We start from the raw sequence: 19,968 nt of genomic DNA, 5'->3' as shown, positions 1-19,968 counted from the left end.
GCCTTTGATATTCAATATAATGTTCCATTTGTCCATAAAAGAACGTTGGAAAGTATGTACTTTTATTTTGTTTTAAAGTCAATACACAATTTGGTGTATTTTAGCAGAATACGGAAAGCCGCAGAAAATGCAGAACTGACTGAACTTTAATATCTGTTTATGTAACGCGAGTAATACGGCAAGATATTCGACGACGTTATCGCATATTGCATTATTTTCCTCATATCGGGCAGGGCTAGTTTCCACCATAAATAGGTGCAAAAAAATGTATCAGAATGCAGGAAATTAAGTGCTTGGTGCTGAAAATGCACTGGGGAGGACGCTCAGACGCCCGCTTGATATGTGTCTCAGTGTTCTCAAGTCAAATATTCCTTGCATTTCCCAATTATAATGTTAATTATAACGTTATGGAGTAAACCATGTTTTCACAAAGTCCTGAGCGCCACCGGCAACTTCTTTTTTGCAGCTTTTCTGAAGAAAAAAACCCCACCCTACTTCAAGCACTTTTAATAACAGCCGACCAATGACAAGCGGAGTAGCCAGACCTGTCGTTTCCATAACAACAAGAGAAAATTGAGTCGGAGCCCAGCGAGTTATATGAATACAAAAGTGCCCTTAGTCAATTTTTCTTGTCAAAAAAGACGCCAAGTGTGAACACAGCCTTAAGTCTGTATATCTGTGTTTATATGCTGTTTATATAAGGGTGTTTGTGTAAATATGTTTGTTTTATTACTATTATAACTTATAATTATAATTCTTATACTATTTTTTTCTCCTATGTCTACTGTAATAATACTACTGTCTAATATGTATTTGTATTATTCTGATGTGTGTAAAATAATAATTTGAGCTGCTGCAGCACAGGAATGTCCCCAGTGTGGGATTAATAAAGACTATCTTATCTTATGTCATGTTTTTACATCGACTGGTGATTAATATTCATGAGGGCTGTAATACATAAAACGGATATGATTCAGCCAAAGATACTATTAAAAAGGAAATATCAAATATACATTGGAAAAGATGAGCAGAATTGAATGTGTTTCTGCCAACTAATAAGCACATTACAGGGTTTCTGCATGTTTACCAAGCCAAATTTAAGATATTTGAAGACATTTATAAGACCATTGTGAATGCAATTTGATGGGCTGCAATATAAGTTACATGTTGGTCTCATTTGTGGTTGTAATACAGCAAAATTATATTTGCTATTATATGAGCATAATGAGGTAGCGTTGAATGGACGTAGGAAGATCAAGAGATGTTTAAAATTATTTAAGACCTAGAACACAATATTAGAGGAAATTTAAGACATTTTAAAGCTTAAAATTTTGCTTTTGAAATTTTTAACTTTTTAAGACCCTGACATTAGTACTTTTCAAACAGGTCTATCCTCCATCCAATGGGGACAATAAAAAATATTGTAATAACGATTCAGGTTTGATATACACTCACCTTAAAGATTATTGGGAACACCTGTAAGATTTCTCGTTAACGCGATTATCTAATCAACCAATCACATTACAGCTGCTTCAATGCATTTAGGGGTTTGGTCCAGGTCTAGACAATCTCCTGAACTCCAAACTGAATGTCAGAATGGGAAAGAAAGGTGATCTAAGCAACTAAGAGCGTGGCGTGGTTGTTGGTGCCTGACGGGCTGGTTTGAGTATTTCACAATCTGCTCAGTTACTGGGATTCTCACCCACAACCATCTCTAGGGTTTACAAAGAATGGTCTGAAAAAGGAAAAACATCCAGTATGCAGCAGTCCTGGGGGGTGAAAATGCCTCGTTGATGCTAGAGGTCAGAGGAGAATGGGCCGACTGATTCCAGCTGACAGAAGGTCAACTTTGACTCAAATAACCACTCGTTACAACCGAGGTCTGCAGCAAAGCATTTGTGAAGCCACAACACGCACAACCTTGAGGAGGATGGGCTACACCAGCAGAAGACCCCACCGGGTACCACTCATCTCCACTAAAAATAGGAAAATGAGGCTACAATTTGCACAAGCTCACCAAAATTGGACAGTTAAAGACTGGAAAAATGTTGTCTGGTCTGATGAATCTCGATTTCTGTTGAGACATTCAGATGGTAGAGTCAGAATTTGGCGCAAACAAAATGAGAACGTGGATCCGTCTTGTTGCCTTGTTACCACTGGGCAGGCTGGTGGTGGTGGTGTAATGGTGTGGGGAATGTTTTCTTGGCACACTTTAGGCCCCTTAGAACCAATTGGGCATCGTTTAAATGCCACAGCCTACCTGAGCATTGTTTCTGACCACGTCCATCCCTTTATGACCACCATGTACCCATCCTCTGATGGCTACTTCCAGCAGGATAATGCACCATGTCACAAAGCTCAAATCATTTCAAAGTGGTTTCTTGAACATGATAATGAGTTCACTGTACTGAAATGGCCCCCACAGTCACCAGATCTCAACCCAATAGAACATCTTTGGGATGTGGTGGAACGGGAGCTTCGTGCCCTGGATGTGCATCCCCCAAATCTTTATCAACTGCAAGATGCTATCCTCTCAATATGGGCCAACATTTCTAAAGAATGCTTCCAGCACCTTGTTGAATCAATGCCACGAACAATTAAGGCAGTTCTGAAGGTGAAAGGGGGTCAAACACGGCATTAGTAGGGTGTTCCTAATAATCCTTTAGGTGAGTGTATATGATTGAGGATACTTGATATTGACAAGAAGTATAATTGAGGGGTTCTAGTTTTAGCTAAAGGTTAGCGTCCTCGCTAGGTTTTTCTAAATATCAAAGGAGGTACAGAGGGGCCTTTTTCTCTAATAAACCATCTTTGTTCGAGCGTACAGCCACCGGTTTGAAATGCATGTTTACTACATGAGAGCCAACAGTTTCATTTTGTAATTTAGCCTGCTAACAGCATTGATCCTGCCCTTTGTTTTTTTTAAGCGACAATTGGGTTGGGTGTCATTGTCACAGTGGCACTCTGGCCTAGACCCTGAAAATGAGTATAAGTATTGTAATGTTTCCAGTTTTTTCATTAAAATAAATGCAATTTCCCCCCTATACATTTTGAGTCTCCCGTGGGATTTGGCATCTTTTTGTAGTTGTGGTGGGTCTCTTTTTGGTCATTTTTGTTTTCTTTGTGGTAGTTTTGCGTCTCTTTTTCACATCATTTTGGACTGTTATTATCACCTTATGGGTGTCTTAAACGTTGAAAAAGCCAGAGCACATAATAAATAAATAACACTCAAAAAGCTTACATTTTTCACATTCATATCGCGATTCAAGCTCTACCGATTCAAAAATCGATTCATAAAATTCCAAAAATCAATTATTATTTTTTTAAATTGTATGTCTACTGCAATCTCATGGGAAAAGTAACTACATTTACATACCGTGAAGATTTATTTTTTTTAAGATTACATTTTCAGCCTTCATTTGGATAGGACAGCAGAAGACATTAAAGGGGGGAGGGTGGGGGGGAATGACATGTCTTTTAGTGACATTAATTCGGCTTAGGTGCTGCCTAACGTGGCTTAGGTGCCGCACCCAAACCTTATAACGGCAGGAAAAACCCTGTATTGCTTTGGTATGGGTACTTAAACTCATCGAATTATGAAACGATGCCTATCCTCGCTGACAATCGGTAGCCATTACCAAAACAAGTACTACTCCTATAAATGTCATAAAGACAATGAGAAATATCCTTCCCCTACGCTGTGTCCATATCCCCAGCAACGATGTCTAAAATATCACATGGGATGAACAACCAAACAAACAAACGTAAGGAGAAGCACCTCTCATTAATTTCCTGTTGAGCGACAACAACCAGCAGAGTAAAAAGCTCTTCTCCTTCGCCTCTTGTGTTTCGTGACGGCACATCCACACAAAAAAAAAGCAGCAGCGGCTCACTGCTGCAGGCAGAAACTGAACTGGGTCCTTTTTCAGCTGATGAATAATGAAAGGGGGCCCGGAGAAGACCCCCTCAGCTCCGCTCTAAATTTAGCTCAGGGAAGACGTGGAGGCTTCTGCCAACCGCTGATCCCGGAGAAAAAGCCGGCTGGTTGGCTGGCTGGGTATCCACATCCCATTATTTGATTCCTCTCTCCTCTCACCCACTAAATCCTCTTCCTCTAATCGCCGAGCCGAGGGGAGTCGCTGACCTAAACCCGTCGCTCTCTGTCACTGCTCTGCCTCGGAGCGAAGGACCAGCTGGCAGCGGCGGCTCAGCCTCCATTTCACTGTCAATAGCCACTTGTAGGGCTTCTCGCATAGGCTTCACTGCTGTAGTGGTCCAACTGCCTGCGATGGCTGCAAAACAGGTAATATGCAGGGATTTCCCTGCCGTTATAAAGGTTAAGGTGCAGCGCCCGAGCCGTTTTGGGCAGCACCTTAGCCCGATGAAGGTAACTAAAAGACTTTTCTCAGATCTAATGGTTGTAGCAAGTTTTGTCTTTAAGCTTTTTGAGCGTTATTTATTTATTTATTATCTAGCGTTTCCAAGGTTTCAGACACAGACGTGGTCCAAACGTTCCAAAATGATGTGAAAAAGAGACACAAAACTACAACAAAAGGGACGTCAAATGACCAAAGAGACCCAGTAAAAAACCAAGGACATAAAAAAATGACCAAAAGGAGACACAACACGACCACAAAGAGATGCAAAAACCAACATAGGGACACAAAATGTATGGGGAAATAGCTTTTTTTTTAATGAAAAATGTAACATTTTACGTCTAAAACCCCCACCAAATACACGGACCTAAGTCTTCCACAAAGCTAGGGAAAACACTGATATGGACAAAAACAGCTACCATGGTGACAACACACAAAGACATTGGTATTACCAAAACAATATGCTTGAAATACTGTTTGTTCTGGCACTTGGGTATTTTTCTTATTCTTACTATTTTGCAGTAACTGATGGGCAAACGAGCAGTGGAGTAGTAACGTTACGAGGCAGAGAGCCAGCCGCTAAATGAGTCAGATTAACTTCATGCTTCAACCACACAAAGCACACTGCTATCGCCTCGAGTGACCACTTTATTTGGCTCGTTTTCTGTAAACGATTTGGCGAGGGGGGGTAACATTAAAGGGATACGCCACCGTCTGTTGAAATAGGGCTTATCACGGTCTCCCCTAGCTGTAGATAGGTGAGCCAACGCAACTTTTGTGCATGCATGGTTTTAGTCCGGTTCAACACCAGCAGCGCAGCCGCTAGTTAGCTTAGCGTAGTGAATGGAATCCTATGTTGCCGGTTAGCATGTTGTGAGTAAAAGTGAGCCAACAAAAAGACAAAAAAAAAAAAAAAACTAATTACTTGCACTGAGACAAAAAATGCATTGGCCCACCTATCTACAGCCAGGGGAGACCGTGATAAGCACTATTGCTGCTGGGTCTACCGTTAGTAGTTCGCTGACCCACTGCTGCTGGGTCTACCGTTAGTAGTTCGCTGACCCACTGCTGCTGGGTCTACCGTTAGTAGTTCGCTGACCCACTGCTGCTGGGTCTACCGTTAGTAGTTCGCTGACCCACTGCTGCTGGGTCTACCGTTAGTAGTTCGCTGACCCACTGCTGCTGGGTCTACCGTTAGTAGTTCGCTGACCCACTGCTGCTGGGTCTACCGTTAGTAGTTCGCTGACCCACTGCCGCTGGGTCTACCGTTAGTAGTTTGCTGAACCACTGCCGCTGGGTCTACCGTTAGTAGTTTGCTGACCCACTGCCGCTGGGTCTACCGTTAGTAGTTTGCTGAACCACTGCTGCTGGGTCTAACTGTCCCTCCTCGCTCCCTGCAACTCCGAGAACATCTCCTGAGCGTCGGCAGCTCTCAAGCGAGCTGCGACACAGTGTAAGGCCCCACTAACGTGTATTGTCACTATGACAACTAAAAACAATTGCCATTTTGTTGTGTACCAATCCAATGACCGCGGGAAACAGTTCAATGGCCCTTTCTATCCATTTTATTTCTATGCCTTGGAGGCTCATTTCAATAATGCCCCTTTACGGTGTCTACACAAGCCTCAACAGCTTGTTTCACAGGGAAGTAAGCAGCAAACGTTTTCCTCAGTTCCTCACAGAATGATTTTAACTCCATTAAAATATCTGGGATGGGTTAGTTCAATTGCTTCCTCAGCCATTACCGACTGGTATCTTTGACATCAGATTGGTATCAGATTGCTCAGATCGTGGTCATGTCATGGATGACTTGCAATGTTGCTCATACAAGGTTTAATGGAAGGTTAGTCAAGTGTTACTGATGAGAACATTCATGTGCACATGCACTCAAAAGCACATTGCCTTCTGCTGAGGGTCAACCCTGACTACAGCCAGGATAAATAAAAATAAAAACTAGGGGACAGACCGATTATCAGCCCTGGCCGATTATCAGGCCGTTTTTTGGCAGTTTGCACATTATCTGTATCCGCGTACTTATCTGCCTGATAACCGATTGATAACCGTTATTGGTCTTGAAAAAACAGTATCCGTCGATCTCTAATAAATACACCTGCAGCGAAGTTTTACTTTCTCTGTACATTTAGTTTTTAATACCACAAATTAGCCACATCTTCGAAGCAATTACAGATTTGAAACTGACGTGTTAAGGATCGTTATCCCCCCTACTTATGTCCAGAGTGGGCAGCTCTACATTATGTAACTGCTAAACCTAACAATTATTAAGTATGGGTTTTAGAGGAGAGTGTCACATGATGGTCTGCATGTTTTTTTCTAAGAAGCTTATCTGAGACTAAAACATTGTGAGGAAAACACAAAATTCTTGTGATTTATTTTGGCATCAAAGTGGTCAAAAATATGCAGGACTCGCAGGATATCCATACAGGTATACATATCAGCCTTTCAAAACTGATAAAACAGCCTTTAAACCCCCCCCCTCCCCACCCCACCCCAGGTTTGACATACCAAGGTAAACAGCCAGGCCGGGCTCCGGCACTCTAATGCAAACTGACAAAGCGTATGGCAGAGTGCAAACACACAGAGAGGCGGGCTGCATATCTGAACGGTGAGTCAGACGACAGCGCAGAGATATTTTCATTCAGGGGGGCGTATAAATTCCTCAAGTCGAGTTACGAGGCTACTACATTTCACAGCCGCTCAAGGTCCAACAGTAAACACAATCACACACTACAATCCATTATGTTTAACTGGCAAAGCATACAAATGAAATGTGAATTTATCATACCAATAGAAAATTACAGCAGAAATCTGACACAATCTTCTGTACACATCACCCTCATAAAAGTGGCGCGTTATCAAGCTAACATTCCTTTCACCTGACGATATGCATTCATTCATTGCTGCGCCAGGGTGGATGGATGATATTGAAGTGAAATTTTTCTTCTTTAAAAAGCTATGCAATTTGTTTCTCTTCCTTCTTTTGTTCCACTTTTGTGTTGCATTTTTTTTCCTCTCATTTCAGTCCTCCTAAAATTTGGCAGAAACCTTAATACAGCTGAGTACGTTTTAAGAGCCCATGGCCATCTTTTAATTGTGACTGCATGGCTCACAGACAGAATGCCTTGTTAATTAGGAAACTGGTTGTTTTTACCTTTACTTAAGAAAGGTTTTTATTGTTTTTTCTCAGACAAAAATGGAGGAAAAAAACTACAAAAATATGGATGTATCAAAAAAGCATTGCCGTAATAGTATATCACATTCAAATCAGCACTACAATCTAGAAGTCCTGCAGGGCTGCAGGTACTTTCAATATTCAAATCAAGAACATCAGATATCTGGGACTCTTCCTCTGGAGGACGAGTTTAAAAGAAATAGCTGTCAGTATCCAAAAAAATAGAGGGTTGCTGTCTTTCTTCATTCCTAAAGCCCTGATCTATAATGGGAAGGTTTTCACATGACTGCAGCAGTACATTTGAAGCTGACGGTTCCTTGAATTTCTTATTGTTCTGTCTCCTCAGCTTCTGTTCACTTCTCAAGCGTGATTTATGGTTCTGCCGCGGCTCCTCGCAGAGCTTTCGCCCTAAGTAGAACTGGGCAATATATCGATATTATATCGATATCGTGATATGAAACTAGATACAGTCTTAGATTTTGGATATCGTAATATTGTGATATGACATAAGTGTCTTTTCCTGGTTTTAAAGGCTGCATTACAGTAAAGTGATGTCATTTTCTGAACTTACCAGACTGTTGTAACTGTTCTATTATTTGCTTTTACCCACTTAGTCATTATATCCACATTACTGATGATTATTTATCAAAAATCTCATTGTTTAAATATTTTGTGCAAGCACCAATAGTCAACCTTACAATTTCGATATCGAGGTATTTGGTCAAAAATATCGTGATATTTGATTTTCTCCATATCGCCCAGCCCTATGCATAAGTGGCCTGAAGTTTATACTTGTGCGTTGGGTCTGCGTCGATCTCTTTAAGAGAATAGCAGTGTGTGTGTGTGTGTGTGTGTGTGTGTGTGTGTGTATATGGGGAGTGTGTGGTAGAGAGAGTGACGGCGCTTAGCTTCGGAGCAAGTACCAACTCTAGAGTTGTAGTGGTAGAAACAACTTTTCCTGCTACAGATTTCCCCCCGTGGTCAGAAATCACAGGGCCAGGAGAAGTTGATTTCATGTTGTATTGGAGAGGGAACAACCCAGTGAGTAGGGGGAAATGTAGTCTGTATCCTCGACGTTCCACTTCCGGGAGTGCTCTGTTGCCGCCGGGAAATCAGCCGGATTTCACTCATTTAGGCCGGATAAGTGTTGCCTTGGGCTTTCTTTGTGTTGGCGTTCTAACCTCCGGTTGATTTGTGAGGACTATGGTTAACTGCTCCTCAGATCTCTGCAGGGTAAATCCAGACAGCTAGCTAGACTATCTGTCCAATCGGAGTTTTCTGTTGCACGACTAAAAGAACTTTCAAACGTACACGTGTTCCACCAAAACAAGTTCCCTCCGAGGCTATTTTGCAGAGGGGATGTTTGTATCCGTGACAGGTCCCAAGTACTGTCCTGGGTTGGAACTACAACAATTGCAACTAATGGTTACTTCCATTTTTGATAATTTTTCATCAGTTGTTGATCAGTTGATCCTTCATACAGAGCCTACGGTATCGTCTTAACTTGTCTGAACAGTAGTTAAAAGTTTAAGAAAGATAAGTCAGTTTACAATAACGTATGGAGATATAAAAAGCTCCAAATTGGGCGCCCGGATAGCTCAGTTGGTAGAGTGGGCGCCCATATGTAGAGGTTTACTCCTCGACGCAGCGGGCCCGGGTTCAACTCTGACCTGCGGCCCTTTGCTGCATGTCATTCCCCCCCCATCTCTCTCTCTCTCCCCTTTCATGTCTTCAGCTGTCCTGTCCAAAATAAAGGCCGAAAATACCAAAAAATCTTTAAAAAAAAGCTCCAAATGCGCAAAATCAAAGAAGCTGTAACCAACATATGGCATATTAATTACATAAACTAGTTAATGAACTATAAACTGTCAGTTTGGAAAAACACTTTCAGGTCTGTAATAATGCTGTTGTTGCGAGCTGCCACAAATAAATTAGACTAGATTAATACATTAAATGAGCTTGAATATGGTTGGTTATGTATTAAAGAAAACTACACTGCAGCAGTGTGCACGCCAGCCTCGGTTCAGATCCTAGTTTACGGTTTGCAGCGCTGCACTTTGACCCCGTGCACCTTGGCAAGCGGTGAAAGGGATTTTAGATGAATCGGGCCTTTGGTTGGCGAGTCTGCGCGCTGCACGGTCCTTCACGTCGTGTGTTTCAGGAATGTGTGCGTGTGGGTTTTTTTTTTTAAGGACTTTGTGTGGGAAGTTTCTACTCTTTCTCTCTGCCTCGAAGTGTCTCAGTGTCAAGCAACCGGAGGAGTTTCACTCAAAGGAGAATGTCTTCATTCCACCTGCCAGCGTTCAGACTGCAACTACAGTGACGAGTGGATCTTTTTTTATTACTAGAAATCTAAATTGATCGAGGCCTACGATCAATAGAGCACTGTACATATCCCAATGTTTTAACATAGCTCTACATAAAAACTACTTCCATCCAGTTCGTTGTAGGAGTGTTTTTTTTTATCCATTTCGCTTGTTGTTGTCCGGTCACATCTATACGCTTAAATTCAACGACAGTCCTCTGTTCTCTTTGTGGCACAATGACCGGAGAACTACACACAGAGTAGTTGCCATCCAAAAACAAAAGACCCGGCAACGTACAGTACAGGCAAAAAGTTTGGACACACCTTCTCATTCAATGAGTTTCCTTTTTATTTTCATGACTGTTTACATTGTAGATTCTCACTGAAGGCATCAAAACTATGAATGAACACATATGGAATTATGTACTTAACAAAAAAGTGTGAAATAACTGAAAACATGTCTTATATTTTAGATTCTTCAAAGTAGCCACCCTTTGCTTTTTTATTAATAAGGGAAAAAATTCCACTAATTAACCCTGACAAGGCACACCTGTAAAGTGAAAACCATTTCAGGTGACTACCTCATGAAGCTCATTGAGAGAACACCAAGGGTTTGCAGAGTTATCAAAAAAAGCAAAGGGTGGCTACTTTGAGGAATCTAAAATATAAGACATGTTTTCAGTTATTTCACACTTTTTTGTTAAGTACATAATTCCATATGTGTTCATTCATAGTTTTGATGCCTTCAGTGAGAATCTACAATGTAAATAGTCATGAAAATAAAGAAACACATTGAATGAGGCTTGTACTGTATGTACCTGTGGCAGGCAGGAGAGGTGAGTGACATGTGGCAGCAAATTTGTTCTTTGAAAAACCTTCAAATTCAAAGCCCAACTTTATGGGCGGGGCTGGGCAATATATCGATATCGATATATAAGGCTACATATTGTTTCCAATTTTGGATATCGTAATATCGTGAAATGACAAAAGTTTTGTCTAAGGCTGCACAATATATCGTTTTTTTGGCGCAGTATACGTATCGCAAAAGGTTGGCGATCGAGATTTTTTTATGTTAGTTGAAAGAAAATATCAGCAGAAAACTGCACTTTAAAGTGTAACGGTCATTCTTTTATTATTATTGTTATTGTCAATTCAATGTTCAATTTGTTCAATAAAAGAATGTTAGAAATGATTTCCTTTGATTTGTTTTAAATTCAACAAGCAATTTGTTGTATTTTAGAAGAATACTGAATGCAACAGAAAGGCAGAACTGAGTACATTTCAATATCTGTTAATTTATCGCAAGTAAAATCATTATACGTTATCGCGTATCGCGTATTTTCTTATACTGTGCAGCCTTAGTGTTGTCTTTTCCTGATTCAAAGGCTGCATTAAGTTTGATTTAGGTTCTGTGGAGGCTCCACGCAGAGCTTTCGCCCAAGCCTACGTACGTGGCCTTGTGTTTACTTGTGCGTTGGTGTGTGCGTCGAGCTGACGTATGTGTGTGTGTGAGGAGTGTGGGATAAAGCGAGGGAGAAAGTGAGAGCGTGAGGGCGATTAGCTTCGGAGCGAGTAGCGACTCTAGAGTCCTAGTGAGAGAAACAAAGTGTGTCCCCTGTGTTTTCTGACCACGGTGGGAAATCTCTAGCGGAGAAGTTAACCCTCTCCTTGATTTCATGTTGTTTATGGAGGAGGAGAACCAGGAAATGAGTCGGGGGGGGAAATGCAACGCTACCAAGCCACGGCTGAGCAATAGGTCTGGGCGATAGGGAGAAAATCAGATATCATGATATTCTGGACCAAATACCTCGATATCGATATTGCGGCGATATTCCAGGGTTGACAATTGGTGCTTTAACAAAATATCTTCACACTTAGATTTTAGATAAATAATCATCAGTAATGTGGTAATCATGTCTAAGTGGGGAAAAGGCAAATAATAGAACAGCTAGTACAGTCTGGTAAGTTCAGAAAAGTACATCACTTTACTGTAATGCAGCCTTTAAAACCACCAACACTTCGGTCATATCACTATATTAGGATATCCGAAATCTAAGACGATAACTAGTCTCATGTCACGATATCGATATAATATTGATACATTGCCCAGCCCTACCGAGCAACGTACGTCGCCACGACGTGTAGTTAAATTTTTCGAGAGGTGCACGTCAGGCTACGGCGTAGGTGTGTGTCTCCACGTTACGTAGCAACGGTGTCAATTTCACGCAGAAGTATAAATCAAGCTTTACAGTAAAGTGATGTACCAGTCTTGCTAGCTGTTTAATTGTTTGCCATTACCCACTTAGTCATTGTATGCACATTACTGAGGACTTTATCAAAACTCTCATTGTGTAAATATCTCGACCAACTCTATTTATGGGCTATGAAAAGTAGTCCGATACATTTGTAAATTTAGATCTAGATCTAATGGCCCTTGGAAGACTTTACATGACAACACAATTAAAAGTCCGATATATGTTGTTTGACGATATAAGATGGGAGGCGTGCATTCCTTCATATTGGTTGTGTGCTTTGTTGTGTTGCAGACAGAGGAACTGAAGCTTACTGTACAGTTGATCAATTGTCCCTCTGGATAACAGCATCAACAACATACATAAAAACACATATGTCAAATACAGAGAGTAGCCTAAGTAAAAGGTTTGTGTGTTCTCTCACACCCAACCTGCCACACAGAAAAGACAGAAAAAAACAACCCCTAAGCCTCCAGAATTCCAGACATAAGCCATTAAAGGGATTTGGTGTCAAAGTCCGAGGGGTCTTAAGTAACTGTTAAAGATGAAAAACGAGTCCCCCATGAAAATCTGCTCTCCCCCAAACTGTGTTTTTGTACAGGCGGGACTGTGTCATGTAGCGCCGCATGCTTAGCAATCTAAGCCTATTACACTGATAGATTTCTATAAGAGAGAGGAGAAAAAAAAGGTACCTTGCACCTGATTTCTAGGTAATTGTTGAAATGTAAATGAAGCAGAATTTACTCACTAACTATTAACTATTCTGTTTTTTGAAATATTTGAACTTTTTTTTTGTTGACAAATCTTTACCTCAATAACATCATATATCCATATTCTTATCAAAGAAATCCATCACTTATTCACTACTACATACAACTGTATTTAAGAGAGTTATTTATAAAATCAAAATCTCATTTTGTAACAAAACTTTGATGACTATGGCATTAAATAAATGTCTAAATCTAAATCGACTTCAATGTCAAAACTATTACAACCACCTTCTTACTAACGGATATGCGGTCTTTTACACAACGTAGTGTCCAACCAATTATCCAAGACTTTTTAAAAAGATTTACAAGAATTACGGGGCTTTTGCCTAAGCTCGGCAAGCAGGTTGTTTAGAAGAGGGGAAAACCCAGACAGCAAAATTAAAAATGCCCTTAAAAAAGTTTTTAAAGGGAAAATAATGTAATACGTGTGTCTTCCCTAGGTTTGTGGAAGATTTAGGTGCATAGGGGTCCTCCTTTAGGACAATGTCATGTTTTTTCAATTTAAATTCTATTTTACATCATTTTGGACCTTTCTTATTACCATACTATCGGTGTCTAAAACGTTGGAAAAGCTAGAGCAGATAATAATAAATAACACTCAAAAAGCTTAAAGATAAAACTTGCTAGAGACTAGAGGTGTTGAAATTAATCAAATAATCGATGCATCAAATCGTGGACATGGACAATGCTGCATCGATAATCGGCCGGGCCATATTCGATTATTTCTGTTTATAATTTAATGTAGGCGTAACGACATTTCTGTTTACATATTCTGGTATGTTTTGCACATTCAGGAAGTGCCATGTGCTCAGTGTTGTAGTTTTACGTATCCAATTTATTTAGTATTAGAGCACTGCAGAATGTTTGGTTTTTGAAGCTTGAAAAGCTATGAATTAAATATCCTATATGGCTTTAATGGAAACATTTATTTGACGCATGGTGACGCATCGAGATATCGAATCGAATTGAATTGCTGACATGATAATCGTAATCAAATGGGGAGATCCGTGAAGATTCACACCTCTACTAGAGACGTCCATTGGTGACCAACTACAATCATAAGATCAGAGAAAATGACCGGTAATTCAGTTAGTTTTGATGCTCACATTTAATTTACTTTCAATGGATCACCCTGAATATAATCGAAAGCCCCAGAAAAGCTACTTAATGGAAATGTTGTGAGATTGTTATTGCCACTTCCAAATTGTCTGAAAGCAGAGAGAAAGGATGAAAAACGGAGATAAAAAAAAAAAAAAAAAAAAAAGCTGTAAATGATGGTTTTGCATTTTTAGACGCATTGACTTCTAATTTCGTGTACTTTACGGCCATTGGCTTCAGTCCATTTCACAATGGTGTTCCACCTTCCAGGCAGCCATTGGCTGGCATTCATTACAACCATGAGGTTTGACTGTCTGGGCAACAACTAACATTCATTTCACTATGTAAAGAAAAACAACTTGCAAAGACTTGCAACCTGTTTGAGGTGCTGTATGTAATCCATCATAGTAAACGGTAAGTCAGTTTTATTTTTTTTGTCCAAGTTCAATGATGCCTGCCGTGTCCCTTAACCAAATGGCATCATATTTTGCCCAGCACTCATGTTTACTCACCGTTTCCTGGTTATGTTCCCCTGATCTTGACAACAAGGCTGTGGTACTTGAGTCCGGTCTAGGTTTCAAGTCCACTTTTTTGAAGTCTTGCAACTGTCTTAGACTCGGCTATTGACATCTGGTTGAGAAGTTGTTCCTGGCTGCTTATTTGGGATCAGTTGTACTGAACGTTGCCTAAAGTCTATGCATTGATTAGTTTGATATTAAAAGATTGATCATTCTTGTTTATGAATCCATCTTAACTCTGTAATCACTATAATAGCATTGGGAAGACACTAATGACTTTTAAACTCTTGAACAGGATTTGCTTCGTCTGGACTCTGTCTTGACTTGGGTCTCCACTGCCGTTGGACTTGGCCTTATCCTGGACTCAACTGGACCTGGTCTTGGACTTGACTTGGAATCGATTAAGTTGGTCTGGACTACAGCCATGATCGATCACATACAGTAGCTGAGAATTTTTTTCCATTAAAGCATCCTTGAGCACACAAACAGGGCTCACAGCTGCATTAGTATAGGATGACATTAAAGCATAAAAACAAGCGATTCACCATGATGGATTACTCATTTCAAGTTTTAAGTCTCTAAGTTTATTTTTATTTCACACTGCAGTAAAATGAATGGAAACTAATGGCTGGCTGGAAGGCAGAAAACCATGAACTGATGGTACGTTATGGTGACGTAAATGTGATTTGTAGGTAATTGGCAGGGTTACTGGCAAGGGGCTTTCACGTGTCAATTTGTGTCTCTATTAAGATGCTTTGAAAATGAATACAAGGCATACAACATTAAGCTGGCTGAGTACCACACATACATCCAGGTAAGGCTCCTATGATGCAAAATATAGAATATGAACCACACTATTAATAATAACTCAACTCCATCCTCACTTACTCCCAAGTGAGTGTACGATCTGGGATATTCATCTAGGCTATTATGAGAGTTCTCCCTGTGAATTCTAAAATGTTCTTTTTCTAATAAATTGAACAGGAGTGAGGAAGTCCTTCCCCCGTTCCTCCTTTCAAGGCTAATGAGACATCCCTTAGGAGCAGCACACACTGTGAGAACGAACGCCTTGTTTATCAAGATCTTCTTAAAGCATTCACTTTATACTGAAGGATGTTGACCAGCTTCAAGGTTGAATTTCTAATTCAAATAAGAAAAGACTGCAGTTCTGAAAACAGACATCATATCTGCAGGAAGGTTTACTGCCCGAGTTCTCATTAAAATGTTCTCTTATTTTCAGATTGGGCGGTTTATCACCCTCGCTTAAAGCCATTTCCAGGCTTGGCTACCAGTCCCACATTGATCCAAATTATACCTTCAACACAACAACACTGTTTATTGTGCGAATGTCCCATCTGGTCCATCAGTCCAGAAAAAACCAAAGGTAGTGGTGTAACGGACCATAGTTGACCCGTGGTCCGTACGGATCAACACTCGCGTGAACCGCGGCTCAATTGCAAAGTTTAGCCATAATAACTGTGTGTGAAATCCATTTTTACTGTTGCCGTTACTTAAAGTAAGCTGATAAATCTCTATGAAGGGTTGCCGTGAAAAGATACAGGCAACGTGAACGGCACATGTCAAAATCCGATGCTTATGGCACTGGTGCCTTCACGAGCTGTATCTAATGGATTGCGGTGGCTCATTTCGGTCCCACTTAAATGTCTGCGCTGCTCTCTGATGCTCCGAAACCGACGTTACAGGCAACGGAAGCATCGCTGCACTGCGCTAGTAAACACTAATGTTACACTTCTTACCGCTTCCCTTCTCCTGTCGAAAACTTTTTCAACCGAAGGGGAAATGCAGATGTGGTTGACCTCTTACCGCTTCCCTCATTGGGTAACGTTAGCCTACCATTAGCTAGTAGCTGGATTAAACATGGTTAAAATGCTGACAGCTGAACTGTAAAAACGGTGTAAAGTGTGTCTATATTTCACTGTAGAGGATTCCAACAGTCTGCCGCTAAAGCTATGAGCTGAAAGACTGAAACTAGCACTTGGTCAGTGCTGTTGTCAACCTCGTGGTGCATTCAAAGTTATTGTAAAATACCTTTTTCTCATTTGTTGTTTAACCGCAATTTACTGGGGAAAGAAGGGATTATTGTTGAATGTTGATGTTATTACGAAAATTGACCAAACCGTGAGCTCTGTGATCAGTTACACCCCTACCCCAAGGTATTCTATTTACTATAAAAGGCAGCAAATTCTCTAATTTACGAAGTTGAAACCATCAAATATTGGCATTTTTGTTTGCAAACTGACCTAAACAATGAATTGATTATTTGAAAAGTTGCTGATTAATCCTCTGTTGATGGACTAATCGTCGCAGCTCTTGACATCATGTAGAGGATCTTGTGTTTGATTCTTTTCTCCACCATCACGTGTTCTCATACACACATGTCTGTATACAGGTGCCCAAAGATAATGTGTGATTGAAAGACTATACCGTATAACAGAGACTGAAATTACAATATCCCTCAGAAGAAAAATAACGAGGCCTAACAGCACAAGAGACATCGCCTGTAGAATGAACGTGTTATGTAGATAAATTGTGCGTACCGGAGCTGGGAATGACGTCATACCTGTGTTAAATGCGTTCCATTTACCAGTCCGATTTTCATTGTTTTCATTAGCTCTAGCCAGGTTCGCTACCGTTAGCAACGTCAGTTTATAACAACGCATTTACTTTTTTTGTGCATAAAACAGCATAGCAACATGTCCACAGATAGAAGATGGACAGGACTGTGTGTACAACTGAGTTTTTTTGTGATTGTTGCGGGCAAAAATCCTTGATTATGCAGCATAAACATATTTATGCAATTTTATGCGATGAAATTGCGGCAACTTGCAAAAACTGCAAAACCATGTTTTTCGATGATGTTCACGTCGCATAATTACATCACTTCATAACGTTCCCATGGCAACAGGGGAAAATGGCTGCTCTTGTGTTAAGTAAACGCAACATTTTTCAACTTTCTGCTAAGATATATGTGACTTTTTTGCAATGAAAATGCGGGGATTATTAAATCATGCAAGCCCCGCATATTTTGCGCGTAAATCGGCAATTTATGCGGCGAAAGTGCGGCTTATTTGAAAAAATGCGCTTTGGCTGATTATGCGTTGAATTATGTGATCGCATAATCGCCTTTTTCTGGATGGACTAAAATAAGACAGAAGTGGTTATAACGGGCGCCCGGATAGCTCAGTTGGTAGAGTGGGCGCCCAGAGGTTTACTACTCGATGCAGCGGGCCCGGGTTCGACTCAGACCTGCGGGCCTTTGCTGCCAGTCATACCCTCCTCTCTCCCCTTTCATGTCTTCAGCTGTCCTGTCAAATAAAAGCCTAAAAATGCCCCAAAAATAATCTTTAAAAAAACAAAATGTGTTTATAACTGTATGTCAGTACAGCTTTCACAACTGTTGATGGTGTCCGAGTTCCGAACTTAGATATCCGAGGTCAGGGGGCGTGTTTCCGACTTAGACCTCGGAAAATCTGACTTCCGAGTACAAATGGAATGCACTAAAAGACCTTGATTTAAGATAAGACTTGACTGATCCTAAGGGGGGGGGGGGGGGGTGTTACAGCAGCAAAAAGACAGTCTAATGAGATAAATTCAAGAAATTAGAGATATGGTATTACAAAAACATCCAATATCTTAGACTATGTGCACATATTTTTGTGACATTGTTCACGGCTTGATGTGTGTTCCAAACAGCTTGACACAGGGACGTTAATGGTCATCAGGTTTATTGACAGTCATACTAGTTTGAGGGATGAACAAGCTAAACTTGGGTCTCTGGTGGCCGGGTTGGATCAGTGGGTACATAAATGTAAACTGAGAGGGTTATGCCTCGACGCAGAGGTCCAGGGTTCGAATCCGACTTGTGACGATTTCCTGCATGTCTTCCCCCTCTCTCTCTCCCCTTTCTCACCTACCTGTCCTATCAAATAAAGCTTAAATTAAATTAAATTACTGCTTCGCTATTTTGTGATATGCATTATATGTAACATGACATGAATATTCTCTGTATTTGCAGGGTCAACACACATAGTTACTGCCTATCAATCTATAGTCCTTTTAGAGGAACATTTATATATTTAACATGATAGGTCAGTGGTTCCCAAACGTTTTCACATCAGGGACCCCTTAACTGAAACAAATTAGACTAGGGTCCCCCATCTGACAGGATTTTTGCTTTTAGATGTTGTATTACAGATAGTGTATGAAAACCCATGTTTTAAATAGTCAAGAATTCTGCCATTGTGTTACTTGTGGATGGAGTTATAGTGAAAATAAAATGTTGCCCTTTACGCTGGGTGGGAACCCCCAGGAACCCCCCTCAAGGACCCCGCTTTGAAAACCACTGGCATAGGTGATTTGTTTTAATAACATGTTTGCAGTTATACAGATATCTGTATCTCTGTATATCAGTGTCTCGGTCTCCCAACTGACAGCAGCAGATGGCTGCCCACCAGGAGCCTGGGTCTGTCTGACGTTTCTGCCAGTAAAAAGGACGTTTTTTTCCTCGCACCAAACGCGTGCTTGTGGGAAATTGTCCAAGTCTCTGTAAATTATAGAGTGTGGTTTAGACCTAATCTATCTGTAAAGCGTCCTGAGAGATAACTCCTGTTGTAATTTGAATAGTTTGACTCATGATGAGCATCTGCAGGAGGTCAAAGGTCATCCATCTTCATTAGTACATCACACACACACACACACACACACACACACACACACACACACACACACACACACACACACACACACACACACACACACACACTCCTACCTGTCTCTGGGGTCGATCCAGCTGGTGCAGTGGTTAATGTGGTCAACGTAATATACTTTGCCATCAAAGTCTCTGGCTTCCTCCCAACCCTCAGGTAGTGGCAACTCCTTCCTTGGCATGTCAGGCGAGTCTCCATGTAATGAACTCCTCTCTACTCAAAATCATAACGAAGGGAAACCATCGCTTTTCTCTGTCATCATCCTCACCGTCACCACCACCAGTAGATCTGCAGTTATTCCCAAAAATCCCGGTCTGATGCGGGTTGGATTAAGACATAATAATCCATAATAATCCACAGATCAACAAGGAAACAACCCTCAAATGGTTAGGGGGAACTGTTAGAAAGAAGAAGAAAAAACAGAGGATAAAAGACTTGCAGCAGGCTGCACTTGTGCATCAACTCATTAATACGAGTGGCAAGTCATCCGTGACATAAACACAACGGTCAATGGAACAAAGCCGTGTTGCTACTTGACGCGTTTTTCCACTTGTAAGTGCATGGTTTTGCAACTTTTGAAAAACTTCCGAGGCGACCTGGTGTTTACTTTTGAAGCAAACTAACTTAACTGCAATTATCCACGGTCCACCAAACACGGACGGTGCTGGTCCGCTGCTGCTGCTGCTGCTGGTGTTTCAACGTAAAGTCCATAAACCTCCGAACAAAAAAAAA

General features: G+C 40.9%; 1 protein-coding gene across 1 annotated transcript in view; it reads right to left on the bottom strand.

Moving 5' to 3' along the window:
* wwc1 (WW and C2 domain containing 1) overlaps positions 1 to 19,968 on the bottom strand; it is a 76,475-nt gene extending 56,507 nt beyond the window's left edge. Inside the window, exons 1-2 of the mRNA XM_028596105.1 lie at positions 19,866 to 19,968; positions 19,299 to 19,633 (exon numbers count right to left, since the gene is read on the bottom strand). Of these exons, the coding sequence (XP_028451906.1) occupies positions 19,299 to 19,417 (119 nt within the window). The 5' untranslated portion in view covers positions 19,418 to 19,633; positions 19,866 to 19,968. The remainder of the gene's footprint in view (positions 1 to 19,298; positions 19,634 to 19,865) is intronic.

This window comes from Perca flavescens, chromosome 13 (assembly GCF_004354835.1).
Source record: "Perca flavescens isolate YP-PL-M2 chromosome 13, PFLA_1.0, whole genome shotgun sequence".
NCBI classification, from domain to species: Eukaryota; Metazoa; Chordata; class Actinopteri; order Perciformes; family Percidae; genus Perca; species Perca flavescens.
Note: the sequence above shows the minus strand (reverse complement) of the source record. Positions and strands in the feature narration are given on the sequence as shown.